Genomic DNA, 19,681 nt, shown 5'->3' with positions numbered 1-19,681 from the left:
TTTTGACAGAAGTATGCTGTTGGAGATTTTGATAAGAAACATTACTTTTAATTACAAAAAAATAAAAAATACAACCAAAGACAACATGATAAACTTGATTGGCAGTTTACATTACACACATTAGTTTCATATAGACACAGGCTACAAGCTAACCTGACCACTCCCTTTGACATTATAATATTTTTATTATGAGTTTAAAATTGCACTTGTTCAAGAAGCTTTCAACTAGCCTTACTTTAGGAGTTCATTTGATTGAAGGATAAAGGAGTTCTTGTTCCTTTTAAATCTTGCTTTGGGATGCTCTAAACGTATGTGAAGGCATATTCTTTATTCTTTAAAACTTGCAAGCAGTTTGAAAAATGCACATATTTTCTTAGTCTTTAGGTGAGCTGTCTAAAAGCAATATTCTAGATGCTTACCCACTGTCTTAACAAAAATTCGAAGTAATCTGAACAGCCTTGCTGTATCTTTAATTATAACATACTATACCAATTATATTACACTCTGTTGTATAGATCCTTACTCATAAAGGCCCATTTCCCCAAAATCAATGTTTTCAATGTCCATTTTAAGATAGGTCTTATTTGGATAAAATGTAATTCATTTTGTGTGTATAAGTGTCTGTACACAAATAATTATATTAGTTTATTTAACAATAGCAATGATCTCATCCAATGTTCCATGCTGAAATATCCTCCAGTCCACATCCTCAAAGCATGCTTTAGGCTTGTCTTTCCTTTTTATTGTCCACAATGTCTTTCTTCAGTGGTTTGTTACTTATTTTGAACTCACATGCCCTTTCTATGATCACAAAACACTAATCTAAAACCTTGTTTCTTGTTTGACTACTTATATATTGATGGAAGTAGGGGTCAGATCACCAAGCATTGTGGCTAGCCCCTTAGGGAATTTCCTTGTTATAATCTGTGCATACACTCCACAGCAGTTGTGCATGCCTCTGTGGGTTTACCACCAAATGAAGCATAATTGGGAAACGTAACATAACAACTGAAGCATAATTGGGATTAAATTTTTTGTCAAGCAAACAGAACAGTCTCATTAATAGAACACCAATGAAACAAGCATGGATTATACCAAAGACAAAAAAAACAAAAACAAAAACAAAAAAACCCCACCAAACCCACAGCTGTAAAGCACAGAAAGCACAAGGCCGAGATAGATATATATATATATATATATATATATATATATATATATATATATATATATATATATATATATATATATATATATATATATATATATAGAGCATTCTCATGAAGATTGTTTATACATGCTATGCAAGTATAAAAACCTGATATAAATTTGACATATAAAATTTTAAAAAGTCACTAAGGCTACATGTTGATGTATAAATTGAGCATTCACTATTTACAATTAAAGGTCATGCTTATATAAAATGTGTTTCCTTTAAAAATACGTTTGATTCAGTGCTTATTAACATTTCAGTATTAACTTATAAATTATCTTTACTTTTTAAAAGCTTCATTCATTCAGAATTCCATTACATATATAATGCTACTCCTCAGTCTTGGCAACATAAAAAATATTGCACAGTGAAAAAAATTGATATGATATATAACCTGTATCAGAACATTATGGTTTTGCATTGGACTCATACAGCATTTTTTTCAGGATTTTTATTATGAGAAAATCTTATGTATAAACATTCTGTGACAAGAAATACTGTCACCTGATCCCTAAAAACAATAGTGTTTCAAGGTAAAATTTGTCCGAGCTGTCTGGGAAAATACTATTGGAAAAGTACAGATATACAGATTGTCTCTCAAGTCTGTAAATGTAATGCTCAACGCCACCAGAACAGTAAAGTCTTTATATAATCAATATAATGATTATTATCAATACTATTCTTTGCCAGTTCTAAACACCAGCTCTAAAATAATTTTGTATTCACAGACTGATTTACCGCATAATAGTTTGATCTTCAAGTAGAAAAAAAAAAATAGGATCAGAGGTTTCACATGGTTCAAGCCCACGGCCCTATGTAAACCCACACACTTTTTAATTTTTCAGTTTGGGAGAGAAAGTAGCACAACTGGTCTGTCCTAGTTTAAGGGCTAAAGTGTGGCCAGTGGCTAGAGAGTGGCTAGAGAGTGGCCAGAAAAACAATAAAAGAAATACAGATAGAAGCAGGCTGAAGGATGCCGTCTGGCCCAGTGTTTGACACATGGCATTCTGCCCTTGTAGCATGAAGGCAGTTTGGTCAGAATGGGTGTGCTGTGCCACATATGATGTGTCAAGCATTCAAAGTTAAGCTGGCTCTGAAATACTTATTGTTATTTCACTATTGGCCTATTCATTTATGTATCTGTAGTCGTCTTGCACTTTATGCACTCTAGAAGGGCTGACTAATTTAAAACACTTTACCATGCTTTCTCGTTACCGGGAATGTAGTCCAGTTCATTCAGAGAACTTATGGGTCATATAATCATAACTAACTTTTAGCCATTACCCCCTTCCAGAGAACATTACGCTAATCATCACAAAAATTAGTTTTTGTCTTCATTGGCAATAAAATCTAATTAAAAGTATGCCACCAGTGATTAATTTCACAACATCTTCAACCAGAGAAACAAAGCTTGAACACAACACTGATCTTCAGATTGGCTAAAGAGAAGGTATGTGTGAATATGCTGGTTGCTGGAGGCAATGAACATATACTTTTAGTTCACTGGTACTCCTTTTACATTTCAAACATGCTTTGTCAGAGGTACACTAAATTATGTCCTAGCGGATCATCGTACAACAGCAACAGCCAACTGCCATGACTGCCTAGTGGTTATTGGAACCTAAGGTGTAATAAAAGTGTTGATGGCAACTGGTTATTTAAATTGGATTTGCTGATAAACAAAGAGGTACTGAATATTGCCAGTGTTTTCTGTAATTTGTCATGGGTTTATCTATCATTAATCGCTAGAGACAATCAGTTGGTTATCTGTAGTTTTCTAGCACTATGCACTCTAGAAGGGTTGACTAAGGTAAAACACATTCTCCATGTTGGGTGAAAAGTCATAAAAGAGACAAGTCAGGACAAATGCAGCTTATGAGGCAGAACCCAGTTTCACTATGCACACCGAGTGTTTTTACACCTGAACACTACAAATAACTGAATCATTTCACTTCTCCCCACAGCACACTTAATATGGGGTCCTTTAGTTCCTTCCAGCAGGAAAGTTCACTATAAGCCCTCTGTGGTAAGTGAGGTGAGGGTCTGCAGCAGGTTGTCCAGGCCCCATAAGTACCCGTCTTCTCGGTTCCCCTCCTGCCAGGGCCTGCAGTGGTCCAGGATCTGCCCTTCCAGAAGGGCTGTGGTCTTGCCAAAGTCAATGAGCCACACCTCGGCACGCTCAGTACGGTCGTGGATGAACAACAGTGAACTCCCGATGACCTTGGGAATAAACCCATTACAGAACGTTTTTGTAATGACTGCCTGTTTCTTGGAAGAATGTGTCTTGGTGACTAGTATGCTTTCTGTTTGTAATGCATAATGTCACATGCCACAAAATGTACTGAATAGGACCCATGTGTTTACCTCGTGTTTCATGAAGAACTCTGAAACCTTCAGAGTGTGTCTGATATCGTTCAGTCTCCTAATGTAGGAGCCCTGTAAGAGACAGATGGATGGGAGACGCTCAGCATGAAACAATAGAATAGAGCAAGATGAAGTAATCTGGTTGCCAGTAACAATAATCTCAGCATGAGCTCTAGTTAGAAAAAGTCATTTTGTAAACACAATTGCTTCGAACGTTGCTGTTTGGGATGATGATCACCATGTGCTGGTACTCTTTTCCACCCTGAAACCACACACACTTTGTTATTCTTAGGTTATTCGTGGTCGGAATCATAGTCTTTACCTATAGTTTCCTGACCTAGTTTTAGTTCCATTCTATAAGAGCATGTATTTTACATGTTTGTATGAGTGGTTCAGTAATAGATAAAAAAATGTCACCAGAATGAAGAGGTACTCCTGAACCTGGCTAGATATTAATAAACCAGTACTACTATGCTTAAGGTACAGATTATTTACGTAGGCCTGAAGTGAAATAATGGCAAATTAAATTACATTATTGAATGAATAGAAATGTACTCTGGTCAAACAAATCAAAGATGAAAATGTAAAAATGTTTTGTCTGGATCAGCACAGCTAGAATTATTTTATTAATCTGCATTATTTGTATATTTAAACATGTTCTTTCTCTTTAACCGTAGTTTGTGGGAGTACTGGGCAGAATGACGGGGTGGCCAAACAGGTTGATCTGGTTGGTCTCACGTACAATTATGTTTTCATTCCCACAGACAAAGTCCTTGAAGACGTGTGTCACATCTTCCCTTGACCGAGTCTTCTTAAAATCTGTGCGACAGGTTCCATCTGCTTTCTAAAAATTCAATAACAAAGGTGATAATCACACATAATCCCATCAAAGCAGCCAGAAATAAAAAAATTTCCTCTAATAGGCATGGTCATGGACTACTTCTGCTTTTTAAGAGGAGCCATTAGGGACACAGCTTCAGAGATATTCATTTGTGTGGGGTGAGATACACCATTTGTGACATAAACTTTATTTGAACATTTATACATAGAAGGATCTGAGAATGAAGAATTCATTCCACTTGCCACAGTTTATGCAGGGGAAGCAACAACCCCTCCCCCACCCATTGCAAGCATCTCTGTCTTTCACCCTGTGCAGGTACCTTCACTCCCTCGATGCGGAAGCCAAGTGTGTTGGTGGAGCTGAGCGTCTCCCTCCACTGCATGTAGCGTGGCTTGGTCACGGCCTGCTGCCTGTGCTCCTCGGCTGTGGGCGCTTGTTCATCAACCTCCACCATCTTCTTATACAAGTCCCGCCGCAGCTTGGGATTCTCCCTGGCACGTACCAGCTCCTCTTCCAGATAAGTCCTAATGGCAAGCAGAGGAGGAATAAATCCCTCAGGAAGGCGAGCAGCCAAAAAGAGGGGAAAACAGCCACTGGACCACCTGATGACACCCTCTGGTGTCCAGTGGAAAGATTTGCTGGATCAAAACCATGTCTCTCAACAAAGGAATATGAGGAACCAGTTTTCTATCAGGATGTTTTCAATGGAAATGGGTTGTCTGAGAAACCCAAAGAAAAGGTTCTCCAATGAGATGTTGCAAAGAGGATGGTCAGGCTCCTTGTTTAGGAAGCCCAAGTAAGTTAATGAAGCCCAAAGTAGGAAATCATTGGCTTCATACAAATGTCAACCCATAAACAGTATGTCTAAATAATATATGATTCATACTACTACAACATCAACTAAGATTTCAGATTATATTGACCACAATATCTTAAAATATTGACTGAAGGGGTGAGATTTTGAGGTTCTTGTTTTTTCACATATCCACAGGAGGCTTTCAGTTTCACTCCTGATGACTTCCTGTGTGTGAAAGTCAGTACGGGACTCCTCAGAAAAAAATGTCTCTGCAAGCATCTCAAATGTGTAAAGTCTGTGAGAAGGAAGCCCTCAGGGACGCCCCATGTATGTGTGTATGAATGTGTGTATACACGCATTTGTGTCTGTCTGTCTGTAAAGACAGATAATGTGCACGTGCAGCACAGGAAATGGGTGCCTCGGTTGTTCACTCCAAAGAGCCTTAGCTCCACCCTCTGCCTTTACAGGAAACAGGCCAAGAGCCTTAACAGGTGTTTACAAGGCCAAAGCTAACCACAACACACATGTGCACGCGCACACACACACACACACACACACACACACACACACACACACACACACACACACACACACAAACACACATCAAATTGACTGCACATGTTGTGCCTGATTATTAGCCACTCAAAAACATAAGTTTTCAAGACTTATTTAAAATGCCTGGTTCTCATCTGTGTCATCTGTGCTCAAATGTATCTAAATATAGAGTTTCATACCCCAGTGGTAGTAGGAGGAAACATCTTTTGAAAAGACAAACAGCTCTTTCAAAAGATTCAATCAACATATATGCAGATCTGAACTGCTGCTTGTGCCATAATGGAACTCCCCTTGTCCAGTGAGAGTGGCTCCTTATTAATAACCTTAATAGAAAATGGCCATGTCTGAGGGTATGGAGTTTTCTTCCCAGCCACTTAATGATTACATGGATTTCTGATCTAATCTTTATCACATAAGAGGTCTTCTGTGAGCATTTGGAGAGCAGCAAAGGCAGCAAAACCATCGTGTGACCATTTAGCCAAAGATTTATTTAAAAAAAGCTCACTAAAAATGCCAATAACTGATAAGTGTACAGTGTTTGCTGCACTCTACCTCATTCCCATCTTGCAATCCATGACATTCGGTCCATCAAAGCTGGTCAACAGATCGCTCATCTGCAGGTATAGCTCCCCGTCCCGCTCTACCACACCACGGTAGGTAGGCACAAATCTCTGCAGCATGTCACCGCTCAGCTGCTCAAAGCACAGCCTCTCATTCTCCGAGTACTTCTTCAGGATGGTGCCCTCCTCTCCAGCCTTGAAGCTGCCTGCATCCAAACATAAACACACAAACTGAGCTGACAGTAGAGTGATGGGACGCAGCGTGAAGTGGCTTCAGAATCGACTGATGCTGAAGTTCATCGAAACCTTGACTGCATCCTGACTGGGCTAAACAGACACATCCACTGATGATTCAATACGTAAACAATACTATAGCAATTCCATGGCAGGCTGTGTAGCACTGGACTATTTTCATCTAATAAACTAGACCTACCTTTATGACCTGCTAACTGAACCCAAGATAGACGTCGTCTCTGTGAAGCCACAAAAGGCCAGTGGACCACTGTCTTCAACTTCCACCAGGGTCTGGCCTGCTGAGAGACATTGAAATGCTGATATCAAATCCTGTTTAAGGATAAATAGCAGGTTGCAACTCTGAAAGAAAATTCAGGATTTTTTTTTGTCAGGCAATGTGGTGATAGCACCTTGGAGACTGGCTCCTGTAAAATGTTTTAAAAAATGCATTGTTTGCTAATTATTATCACAATATTGTCCAGACCATTCACAGATGAAACAGATGCTCTGATGAAACACAACTTTCACATAATCCAAAAAACATAAATAATTTTGTTCAAAATCATGCAAGCTACTTTTATGTAAATCACATTAAAAGGTAACCTTCATGTTTTAAGATAATGAAAATTGCAACCGCAAAATGAAGCTTTATTACTATAATATAATATTTTTGTCTGTCATGCAGCCCTACTCTAGACGTAGCTTTTCTATTTCTAGACTGATAATTAATTCAGTTTGGAAATAGTTTTCCTGGATAAATAACAAACTTTTTTTTTTTTTTTAATAAGTATCACAACATTAATTCCAAAACCTTAAAATACTGCAATGTGATTCTCCTCCTATATCATTTAACCCCTGAACAGTGCAGTAACAGTGTTTTCTGAAAACGATTCCATGTTCAGTGTACAACCATGACAAGGTAATTGTTTGACACAGATGGCAGCTATGAGCCACAGACACGCTTCTCACCTCAGCCAATCACATAGAGCGTTCACTTTATTTTCAATGCCATGACTGCAATAACTCTTTTTTTTTTTTAAAGTAAATGGGGCCATGTGACATCCTTGATGTGAACCAGATTCATTAGCATTTTCATGGTCTGGCTGCCAGCTATGAAGAGTGGTCCATAAGTAATTGGACACTGATGTACTTTTCTTCTTCTGAATCTGTGCTAAAGCAAATGAACTTGAAATGAAACTGAGCACAAAGTTACGGTGCAGAATGTCAACTTTAGTTGAATAGAAACTGGTAAATTTATAAATTGGTTGATCAACCACCAGATGCCGTGTATCTTCCCTGGTGATACTCTACCAAGCCTATAACACATGCACTTTTTATCCAACAATAACCTGAACATTATGTACTTGAGGCAGTGAATTGCTTCTGTGGTAAACCCTCAGGGGTCATGCTAATATATTCTTCTCTCTGACAAATCTGTGTCAACATCACAGAGTAATCTTTGTTTATTCGACAGTTTTTCATCATGATAAAAATTATACTTTGGATTTTTCTTAGTACAGTGGTCTTAATACTTTCATGGACAGCCATGATGTATTTGCAAGTTATCAATGCATTCTTGCTTCTAAACAATTTTTCAATTGGGTAAGTTTCAGCTATGTCTATGTTTTTATGTTCTTTTTGTTGAGCTACATCTCAAGATTGATTTGTTGAAATACTAGAGTGGTGGCGCTTAAAAAATATGCGAGATGGAGAGGGGCAGTGAGGCCACTGGTCACTAGCAACAACGTTCTAAAGGTAAAGTTGACATTCTGTACTTTAACCTCATATCCACTGCTTCATGTCAAACACAACTTGTTAAAGTACAGGGAACAAAAAAATCATGTTACTGTGGAATTACAATGTGTTTCATGCTATATGTTTGTATAAAATTTTGAAATGATTTAAAATGACTGAAACTTTACTTAAAATAAACAATGATTCCATGTAAAGGATTCATGAATATGCACATAAATAACATAATTATTTCATAGTTACCATGTCATTATCATACTGCAATTATTTGTAAAATGTAGATTATAACAGCATATTCTATTCTGCCAATTATGTATGTAATTACATGATGTGTAAGTTACATTATACTTAAAGAGCTGAAAGGTATAATAGGATAATAATTTATTTTAGCAGGAAACATTGGCATTGTTAAAATATACCAGTGTGTGACTTCATAGTCGAGCACATTACGCAGACCACAGATAAACTATAAACTAATTAAACAACCATCAGTTTTGCTAAGGAACAAATGAAACAATTCAGTGTAGATCTGAAATGTCAAGTAATGAAATCTTGACGGTACGTGCTCTCAAAGCATATCTCTGTGGGATGAAATGCTGTTGACAAAATGTACAAGAAAGAAATGTGAACCCCAAGTGTTGGTGTTGTTTGGTTTGTAATATAAAAGATTGTGGGCTATTAACCTTCCTGAACTGAAAGGCCACTTCTCCTCTTCTAACATACACACACCTCTACACCCACCCACACTCCCCCCGAATGTTAAAAGGCCACAAAGGAGAGGTTGAGCATACTGTTTGTTTTTATATGACAAATGTGTCAACATTGCAGTTGTTCCTATTTTAAACTATCTGTGACTCTCCACAATAAACAGAAAAGACAGCAGATGTGGCTGCGCAGTACTGACCTGATGACTTTGTATGTTGACTAATAAGGATATAAATAGCCAGGTACACAATTTTCTCTCAAGTGATGTTTACACTCCATGAAAAGTGGAAAAGTGTTAAATGGAGTTAGAATCCATGGAGCACTGAAATACTGGGAGACAAGAAATACAAGAAAAACATTCCTTGCTAACTGTTTCGTAACATCCAATGTGAACCTTGTACAATAGTAAATATACAGATCTGTAACACACCCATTATCAAATAATGAGTTATGCAGTCATACTTGACATTATAAGCAAACATTACTATGCATGCTCTTAGACTGCTATAACTCTTTTGTGCGTCGGGAAAAGGTATATTATACTAAAACAACAAAAATAGATTTGTCTGCAGCAAACATTCTGTCATGCTCCTACAAGGAAATATCTTACCTCATAATTCCCTTTTATTTAACTTAGCAAGCAAAGTTAATGTACTGGCACAACTAGATGTATGCATGGCTCTTTCCAAAGAACCTACCTGCAACTGATTGTAAGTGAACTATTTAAGTAAATTACACTCATGTGCTAAGACAACACATTGGAAAGTGCTAGTACTTATCTTACTATAAAGCACCTAGCAGTGCTCACCTTTGCTTGCTTTGCTAAACTGACATGCATGTTATTGAAGAAAAACGTACTATGCTAATAATAGTGCTGTTGACATTCAGCTGTCTCTGTACAGGATTAAATAAGAACAAGAGAAATGTCTTTATTTCTACTATTGAAAGAGCTTAATTAAGTGTTTAATATATCAAGTATAGTTACTCTAATCAGTCAGGTGACATTTCAACAGGCCTGAAGTTGTTCCCCTTTTAAGAGGTAGTGAAAATGTTTTTTTTGCTGTATGGTGTGGCTTCAGTTTAAATGTCAGAAGGCTAAAGTTTTGTTTTCTACAACTATGTTGCAATAATGTATTTTGCCCAGTCTGTATACTGGTATAGCATATATATCAGAACACTGGATGTGGTAGTTGCACATTGGCAATCTCAGTGTGAAGAGAGTTCCTCTTACATTTGTGAGCAGGCTATGCAAGTCTTCTTTATAAAGACAAAGTTGCATTTTTCACCCGTGAGTGGAATGCGTCAGTGTGACTAAAGGATCAACATTCAAGCTCATTCAGCAGAGAGGGTGGAACTTCTCCGACAGCTCAGGGTGGATACTGCACAGATGTGCCTTCCAGATTTTGAGTGGTAGCATGTGTTTAAAGCAGAGCTCTGTCTAAGGCCTTCTATGGTTGTGTCTGGGCAAGAGTATTTCAAAGCAAAGTGCTGTCCAAAATGACTGCTGACACTTGGCAGATAAAATAATACACCCCAGCTCATGCTTAAAAAAATACTGTTTTATGATTTTCAGGATACATTAAATGGGGACTGAAATCCTGTTTATTTATTTTTTTTGCTGCTGCTGCGTTCACTAACTTTCTGGTTTGTTTACTGTGTTGGATGATAACTTGAATTCATAAACTGAAAACATAATTATTTAATTTATTCTGTTTATTATCTCCACCAGAGTAAGACCGTCTGTAAAAGGTTTAATTTACCAAATCTTCTGTTATTCGTTGGTCCCTTTATGAAAGCGTTCTTAGCATTTGTCGTATATATATTCAAATGTGGTCTGTGCTATGGCAGGTGTTGCCAACTTGTCAGTCAAAGCCAGTAATGGCAGGTATGAAGACAAGCAGGAATATTCAAGGTTCGGAAACTATCTTGTGGTAGTCTACTAGAACTGCAAACAAGTAGTAGGTTATTTGGTCAGAAAGGACAGGTGTTATCTGACAGACATACAACCCGCAATAATGGCCAGGTTTTTCCATTACAATGTCACGCTGAGAAGATTTACACTGTTTGTCTTGTGAGTACAACCCAAGAGATGACCCTCCTTTCACTGTTCTGTAGATTATCCCCTTTACGTTTTCCCATGAACAAACGTGCGCAATCAGTTGCAAACATGCACGCACTTGTTGCAGAAAGTACTAACCAAACGAACGTGTTTTACTTCTCGTTCAAAACACTTATCGTACTTAAATCCATAAGATATAATAAGTATATATTTTACTATAAACTATATAATATATATAATAATAAATGTATATAATAGTACATTTAGTTATCGAGCTGTTAAATGTAAGTAAACCAAAATGTAGGCTATTAAACTACCGATTACTGTTTATTGTTTCAGACTGACTAGATGGCCTCAAATAGGTACTCCATCATAAATATTGTGCAGGCAAGGCTAGCAAACGGACTGAACTCCGACCTAAAACAGGTCATCCTTAAACTATGGGAAACTATTAGACGAGACGACATACCTCTCCCGCGTCCCCCAAATGTTCCAAAGTAACGATTCCTTTGCTTTTTGTTTCGCTGTCACTAAGTATGTCATCTTCTGACTCTTCTAATGCTGCGGAGGAGCCGGTAGACGAGACCGATGAATTAGACAGTTTACGGCGTAGCCCTCCGTTCACCGTGTCCAGATCCGCCTGCTCGATCTCGCGTGCGCTTCCATCGCCGTCGGAGGTAATGGTCACCTGTGGGACGAGACGTCCTCCCACTAGGTCGCTATCGGAGACGAATCCTACTTGCCCACTTGTGGAGCTACGTTCCGCCATTTGCGAGCTATCATCACAAATTTGTGTTGATGAGAAGAAGCCCTCTCGCTCTCTGCCTGCTCCGTCGCAGATCGGAGATGACCTGTGGATTACGGCCTCCCTCAACGACCTCCGCCTCTCTTTCGGCATCTGTGATGGGGCTGGGTTTAAGGGATATGTCCTTTATCCAAGGGGCCACGGGTTACTCTTCTGGCCCCAAGAAGCCGCTCTTTTGGTATTATGTCCGCAAAGTTCATGAAGTAAATTTGTGATTTCAAATAGAGTAAGCTTACATTGAGTCTGCGGATTCTCCACACCGACCTATTACTTGTAGTCCATTCGGTCACATTTCATATTACGTGGATCAGTCGAGGCAGGGAAGCCCTCTGAAACACTCAACCTCAGCGCGGTTTACTTTGTGTGATCTTCCGCGTTTGAAACGCTCTGTTCTTCCTGACTTTGCATTTGTTTGACTTCAGTCAACTCATTTCCTCATTGGCACGTACGTGCACAACCTGTGCAGCTCAGCAAGATAAAACTGTAGAGCGCAGCACCACGCTCGCCACCACCAAGCACAGCAGCAAGGAAAACTGTTAACCTTGCCTTTCGATACGGCTATATTGCTGCGGTTTAATCATATTACAATTTTATTCAAATAAATTAAGTGAAAGTCTTTAGTAACTTTATATTCTTCCAGATGGTGTGGCTCTTGTGCTATAGAGTGGCACCATCGTGTTCTTGCATCAACAATTTCACAAATTTAAAAATAAATCTGTTAAAACGGCGAGCTGTCAGAATACCGATTTTGACCCAAACGCATGGCAATTGCTCGCAGTGTTCAGTACACATTCAATCAGACGTGTTGTCAAAAATATTACACGTATGTTTTCCTATTTTGTAAATTCGAGATTGAAGGAACGAACCACTTCTGCGCTGACGGTGCAAAAGCGTACCACTCCCATCCAGTAGGTGGCAGAAAAGGCGTCCGTATAGGACTGGAAAGAAAATAACTCCAGTAAGGTTGTACAAGTTGTTTAGACTTCGTATTAGGGTGGTAGGCCGGCTTCACTGTCTACCTTCGTTTAAGTGCATTTGTTGCTCCAGAATGTTTGCAGTAAGGGGAATATTACGACTTGCACAAAGATTATCAAATGCCACTGCCTCACGACGTGGATGTGCTGGCGCTATTCCTGTGGATGACATCGTAAACGGTCTTACAGATGAACAAATTCAGGTAGCTTGCTGGCTATAATTATGTAGAGTAATAGGTAGCCAGCTAGCTAGATGTGGAATTGGTGTTTTTATTGTGGCAAAGTCCATAGCTAGTATAGGTCTATGATTCGCTGAGTTAACCTAACTATTTAACCTGTCTAACTAGGTACCTAATATAGCTAGACCTAAATTACATACCTCGCATTAGACCCAGGTAGCTAGTTCACATTCCCTTGAGCATACACCGTTACCAAAGTCTGGTAAATAGGTTACGTTTCTGGTTTGCCAGTGTCAATAAATTTCAGATAGAGCAAAAATAGCTCGCTAATTTAGTGTATTGATTTACCATATAGTTAACCTTTCTCTTAAACTTTCCAAGCTGAAGTCTCAATGTGACTTTCCGGCTGACATTTTGACTTTTTGCTAAAATGAACACGGGAATGTTTGCAGAGATTATTAATTTCAGTACAGAGGAGAAATTAACTTGCTAGTTAGCTAGATGGCAATGTGACTGCTTCTGTAGGTAGGTAGCTAGATACTTTTGTTAATTTTAGTGTTAGTGGTGGTCGTGGGCATAAAAGGTTACAGCGGGTTCAGGCTTTCTGTAAGAGGCGGTCAACCGACAGTTTTTTTATTTGATTGGCCGAAAGGCTGGTTCACTTAAGCGTTTCAAATAAGAATAATGAGAACAATTGTATATTTATTTATTTACTGAGAATTAATATGAAAGTTTACTTAAAATTTTACTCTGAAGAGGTTCTGTGATTTATGAACTGTCCCGGGCATTCATTGACTTTCCATATCAATCACTATTGCTTCCTCTTCTGACACTGCTGATTATTTATTTGCACTCATGATTTCAGATATTGAGACTATGACAAGTCAGTCATACATATGTAGAGTAATTAATGTGTAAATTTACATCTTTGAGCAATATGATCAGCCTTCTGGAACATTTCACCGATCACTTCTTTTACATCAGCTCAGACATACAGTAAAGAGATTCTGTCAGGAAAAGCTAGCCCCCTATGCTGATGAAATTGACAAGGCAAACGAGTTCCCACGTATGAGGGTAAGTTACTACACAAGTTTCCTTTTCCTACACTGATAGCTTCTAAAGATTGTATGTTTCTAAAGCTATATATGAAAACATTGTATTTTGCAAGTAGAAACCTCTAATTTAAAAAAATGCTTCAGGAGTTTTGGAAGGAAGCAGGAGAACTTGGACTCCTTGGCATCACAGCTCCAGGCAAGAGCTTTTTGGTACCATTTTAGGAAAAAAAAAGTGGAAGAACTTTTGTCTGATGGAGTATCTCACAAAGATTCAGGAAAGAGCTGCTGTTGGTTAAGAATTATTTTTAAAATATAGCTGAAAAATATGTAGAATAACTTCAGTTTGTATTCATTATAGAAACCTTTCATTATAGAAAGTGTCCTCTTCATACTTTATTTGTTTTAACACAGTGGAGTATGGAGGCACGGGACTGGGCTATCTTGATCATGTGATTGTGATGGAGGAGATATCTCGCGTATCAGGAGCTATTGCGCTTAGCTATGGCGCACATTCTAACCTTTGTGTCAATCAAATGGTGCGCCATGGCAACCAGAAGCAAAAAGAGAAGTACCTACCAAAGGTAGGAGTTCAAGTTACAAACTCAAAAAGAGATGTCTTTATATAAAATGTATATAATGTAAATACACCCCCCCCCCCCCCCCCATGAAGTTAGGCCACTCGCCATCATTCCTCCTTCTCCCCTATTGAAGTTACTGGAATTGCTGTCATGTTTAGGCTTAGTCATTTAAAGTGGGGACAGATTGTTATTTTCAGAAAGACCTATAAAGGCCTAAAATTTTGTTGCTTGAATTACATGCTAACATTTTTTTGTGTCATTTTTTAATGCAACCAGCTGTTCAAAATTATACTCCCAGGTCCTGTTAATTAAAAAAACCCCAGACACCTCAGCACCTTTAGGAAGCTGTAGTAGCCCATGTAATTTAACTGTAAGTCAAAATTAGACATGCTGAACCTCTGTGTGGTTGTGATCCAGCTGGTTACAGGAGAACATGTGGGTGCCTTGGCAATGAGTGAGTCCAACTCAGGCTCCGATGTAGTGTCCATGAAACTAACTGCAAGGAAAGAGGGTAAGCCGCAGCCCATCTCTTCTGCAGCTCCACTTAGTCTTTTGTTAGAATGCACATCACATTGGAAATCGTCATTACCATTGATCATTTTATGGTATGCATTGTGGCGCATGATTAGATATTAAAGGGGTTTTACCTCCTTTAAATGGTGAATCCTCCTGTAATGTATCTCATCTTTGTAGATTTTTAAATAAACCCTTTTCTGTTGTGAACCAGATTGCTTGACTCATATACTCCCAATTGTTTTTTCTTTCATGTACGGTGCCCTCTAAGGTGACCATTATGTGTTAAATGGTAATAAATTCTGGATTACTAACGGACCAGATGCAGACGTCCTCATCGTGTATGGGAAGACAAACCCAGAGGCAGCCGCCCGCGGCATCACTGCTTTCATTATAGAAAAGGTTAGAGACCTGTATACAGCTTTGAGCTCAACAGGTTTGAGTTATTATTCCACTGAACCATAAAAGTTTTGTTTTGCTGGGCTGCCACGCTCTTAATAACATCCAACACAAGTTAGCAGTACACTTTCATGTGTTTATTTGAATTCTTTAAGAATCTATGTTCTTTCTTAAAGGGAATGCCTGGTTTCAGCACAGCACAGAAGCTGGATAAGTTTGGAATGAGAGGCTCCAACACCTGTGAAATAATCTTTGAGGACTGCAAGGTTCCAGGTGTGCACCCAAGCCAATGATGGCAGCAAAGTGCTGTTGACAACCTGGAATTGCCCTTCTTGGGCTTTGTACGGGTCGTTGTAGTGCATTATTATACATTTTATCATTGATCACAGAGCAGAATATGTTGGGCCCAGTGAACAAAGGCGTGTACGTCTTGATGAGTGGTCTTGATCTAGAGAGGCTGGTGCTTTCAGCTGGACCCATTGGGTAACATATTCACTGTTAAATTACATCAGAATAGACCATTCTGTGTGATTGAACAGTCTCCAGATCATTATGTACATCTTTCTTCTTGTAGCATTATGCAAGCTGTGCTTGACCATGCAATTCCCTATCTGCACATTCGAGAAGCCTTTGGACAAAAGATTGGCCACTTCCAGGTGAGTTCTCATAGATCTTTTTGGCTAGTGTTATAATATAGTTATAATATAAGTTGAATTTTTACAGTGTTGATTTTTTTCTAATGTTTGCATTTACAGTTTATTAATAGCTATATAAATTGTAATTTGCTGCTTTAGATATATGTCCAGATAATTTTCTCTACTAAGCAATGAATTCATGATAAAGTGTTTTGGATCTTCTGAATTAGAACTGAGACCATTGCTTTATTTGTGTGGTCTCCAACACAGAATTAGCTATCTCTCTCACTATTTAATAAATAGGAAATTTACATTTACAGCATTTAGCTGATGCTTTTAGGCAAAGCGATTTACAATTATGAGTGAGTACAATTTGAGCAATTGAGGGTTAAGGGCCTTGCTCAGGGGCCCAACAGTGGCAGTGGTGGGGCTTGAACCCACAATCCTCCAATTACAAGTCAAGTACCACTGAGCTACCACTGCCCACTGTTACCATTAATTGAACTGGGTGTCTACAGTTAGTTCCTTGCAAGACTGAAATTAAAATAGCGTTATATACTGATGGAATGTTCATCACAAGTACCAAAAACCTAGCTTTGGTTTGATCCTTTTGTCAACTTTCTGTTTTTATCATATAGCTTGGTGGTCTTTGGCTTGTCTAGCAACGCTATTTTATATGTAGATGTGGGTTGAAAATGCGATAAACACAAGAATTTCTAATACACTAAACACTTAATTCAGCAGGAACATTTTATGCACTTTGACATCCCTAAATTAGACAATCTCTTTTAATTGAATCTAATAATCACAGTTACAGTAACAGTCGAAATGATTGCAGTTATTCTTTTTGTCATATGAAATGGGGAGAAATTTCGGCTCTTGCAAGAGCAATCCGTATGCGTACAAAAAGAAGGAAAAAGTGAAAAACTAAATAAATAAAAGTGCTCTAAACCTTATTAATTCAGTGGGCATCCATGTGCTGTGGGGACAACTGGACTATGCAATCTCTTGCTGCCTTTTGCCTACCCATTTAAGCTCATGAAAGGCTTTGTAAATTGCTGATGAGGGGGGGTCGGGTGTGTTAGAGCAGACAAAACCCTGCACAGTGCCTGAATCTGCTACAACTGGGATTGAGTGCATTAATTAATGAATTAATTTTATTTATTTATTAACATATGTATATATTTATTGCTCCTGAATGATAATTCTTGACTGCTTTCAATAAATCATGTAGCTCATGCAAGGAAAGATGGCTGACATGTACACTCGGCTTAGTTCATCCCGGCAGTACTTGTACAACGTTGCCCGTGCTTGTGACAAGGGCCACTTCAGTTCCATGGTGAGTGTTTTAAAAAAACAAACCAAAAAAAACAGCTTTTCCTCTTTGCCTATTTTGTTTGTAAACTGATTGCACCCTGGAACTGAGGCATACAGCAGTTCCAGGTGCAGTAGTAGCAGTATTGATTTGCAGTGTTGTTGTAGGACTGTGCTGGGGTAATCCTTTATTGTGCTGAGAATGCAACTCAAGTTGCTTTGGATGGGATTCAGTGCTTGGGTGAGTGCCTTGTAGTTTGTACTGCAGAACTTGTAATGCCAACCTCCCATATACCTTCCATTGCAGCGGTTGTATCTGCATAGGGCAACTATTCTTTCAAGCATTGCAATATTTCAGCTCATAAAGTTTTATCAAAAAACTATAATATGAATGGTTATGTAAAGAGTTCCATTAGTCATTTCTCCTTTGGTAAAATACAATTTGTATCTTAATGCCATTTAAACATGGAGTCATTGTCGCTCACAAATGTATCTGGCACTAAGTAGCCTTTGATTTGCTTGATTGATGAAACATATATGCCGCCTTCAGTCTCTGCCATTAAACTGTTAGGACAAGAACAGTACTGGTCTTCCTCCATACTTTTATATTTGTATCCACAGGTGGAAATGGTTACATTAATGACTACCCAATGGGCCGCTTCCTCAGGGATGCTAAGCTCTATGAGATTGGCGCAGGCACCAGTGAGGTCAGGAGGATGGTCATCGGCAGGTCCTTCAATGCCATGTTTAAGTAGGGCCGCACCTGAGAAGGAAGCTACAAGGTCATCAGTGACTGTGCTCTGAATACTGTGAAGAGATCAAACAGTTGGGTGAATTTGTCTGGTGAATGCTTATTGACTACATGTTATCTATGTAGAATAAAAGTGTTAACCGGGAATTTATAGAACTTTATGGCCTTTCTTAAACAAACCATTATATATATATTTTTTTCATTTTATTCACAGATCATATTTCCAGAAGATTTAGATAAAGGACTCCGTTGGTGTCAGCCAAATGATTTCAGGGTACAGTAGTGGTGGATTACAATTGATAATTTACTAGAATGCATAGCATCAGATTAGGTACAGCTATAGAGTAAATCTACCTAATAAAGTGATCATTCAGTGTTTCTCACCATCCTCATATGGTCAGCATTTTAGTAATTTCTGTTTGTATAGGAGACAAAGACAGAGCACATATTGTCAAAAATATGTTTAAGCCACTCTGGATAAGAGCGTCTGGCAAATTCCATAAATGCAAACGTCTACTGGCTCCTACTAGTAGATGTCAAAATCCATTTTTTGCTGCATTTTATTATTTTCTCTTTCGCCAATGCCATTTTCTTTATGTAGTTTGGTGACATTAAGTAATTAGGTATGAGGATGTATTCTCCATCCATTAATTCTCTACTGTTTCTCTTGTTGTCATCTTTCTGTGTTTTCACTTTCACTGTATGACATCCTTTCTAAAGTTTAATTTGCTCGCATCTCAGTTCTAATGCTTTACACTAGCACTTTTGCCTTCATTACTCTCTTACCCACCCTAACCAAGCACAGCAGTCTGCTGTGTGTTTATAGATAATGTATAAATTAAACTTCTAGGCAAGCAATTTGCTAAGTAAAAAATCTTGAATTAACGTAAATAATAGATAGAAACAAGTTAAAGGGTATCTTATAAAGTTCGCCAGTAATCCTTTTTTTATGAAACGGATACAATGACATCTTGTTTAAAAATGAATAAAACTTTATTAACCTTCTATATTCTACTCAAATGTGTCTCCTCAAATTGTGCTGGAAGTGAAAGTCGACGTATATATTTCATTACTTGTGCTCTCTTTATGACTTTGTGAGGCATGGGATATGACACAATTCCTAAACATTTATTTTTGTTATTCGTTTTACCTTTATTTCTGGGCGCATAGTACTTCACTTTCCACCACTGAGAAAAGCGCAACGCCAGTTTGCGCAATAATAGAAAGATGAAAAGTACACTAAAGCCATTTTTATTGGTTAAAAAACGTTTGCGGTAGCATTTAAATTAAATGCTACACATTGCGTAAGAGTATAAATTCGTAAACTCTATATTGACAGACACTTTTTAAAAGGCTACCATGGCCCTTTAAGAAACTCCATATTGTCCTAACGATGCGTCAA

The 19,681-nt window shown here is 38.3% G+C and overlaps 2 protein-coding genes across 3 annotated transcripts; one reads left to right on the top strand and one right to left on the bottom strand.

Moving 5' to 3' along the window:
• Window positions 1-1,646: 1,646 nt before the first annotated feature.
• On the bottom strand, window positions 1,647-12,250 carry itpka (inositol-trisphosphate 3-kinase A). Of its 2 annotated transcripts, none has more exons than XM_027008851.2 (7): window positions 11,546-12,250; window positions 6,760-6,859; window positions 6,319-6,532; window positions 4,735-4,939; window positions 4,317-4,418; window positions 3,575-3,646; window positions 1,647-3,430 (listed from the first exon to the last, which is right to left on the bottom strand). In XM_027008851.2, the coding sequence occupies exons 1-7, from the start codon at window positions 11,972-11,974 to the stop codon at window positions 3,221-3,223; spliced, it is 1,332 nt and encodes a 443-aa protein (XP_026864652.2). In that variant the 5' UTR covers window positions 11,975-12,250; the 3' UTR covers window positions 1,647-3,220. The 2 variants fall into 2 exon arrangements, with proteins under 2 accessions (XP_026864652.2, XP_026864653.2); XM_027008852.2 differs by having other exon boundaries at window positions 6,760-6,856.
• Window positions 12,251-12,821: 571 nt separating this feature from the next.
• Window positions 12,822-19,286, top strand: ivd (isovaleryl-CoA dehydrogenase). The gene is made up of 13 exons (XM_027008902.2): window positions 12,822-13,058; window positions 14,019-14,108; window positions 14,234-14,285; window positions 14,501-14,670; window positions 15,085-15,178; window positions 15,452-15,582; window positions 15,756-15,852; window positions 15,969-16,062; window positions 16,154-16,235; window positions 17,449-17,553; window positions 17,697-17,769; window positions 18,150-18,353; window positions 18,494-19,286. The coding sequence occupies exons 1-12, from the start codon at window positions 12,930-12,932 to the stop codon at window positions 18,281-18,283; spliced, it is 1,251 nt and encodes a 416-aa protein (XP_026864703.1). The 5' UTR covers window positions 12,822-12,929; the 3' UTR covers window positions 18,284-18,353; window positions 18,494-19,286.
• Window positions 19,287-19,681: the final 395 nt, after the last annotated feature.

The sequence above is a fragment of the Electrophorus electricus genome, chromosome 13, assembly GCF_013358815.1.
Source record: "Electrophorus electricus isolate fEleEle1 chromosome 13, fEleEle1.pri, whole genome shotgun sequence".
Taxonomy (NCBI): domain Eukaryota; kingdom Metazoa; phylum Chordata; class Actinopteri; order Gymnotiformes; family Gymnotidae; genus Electrophorus; species Electrophorus electricus.
Note: the sequence above shows the minus strand (reverse complement) of the source record. Positions and strands in the feature narration are given on the sequence as shown.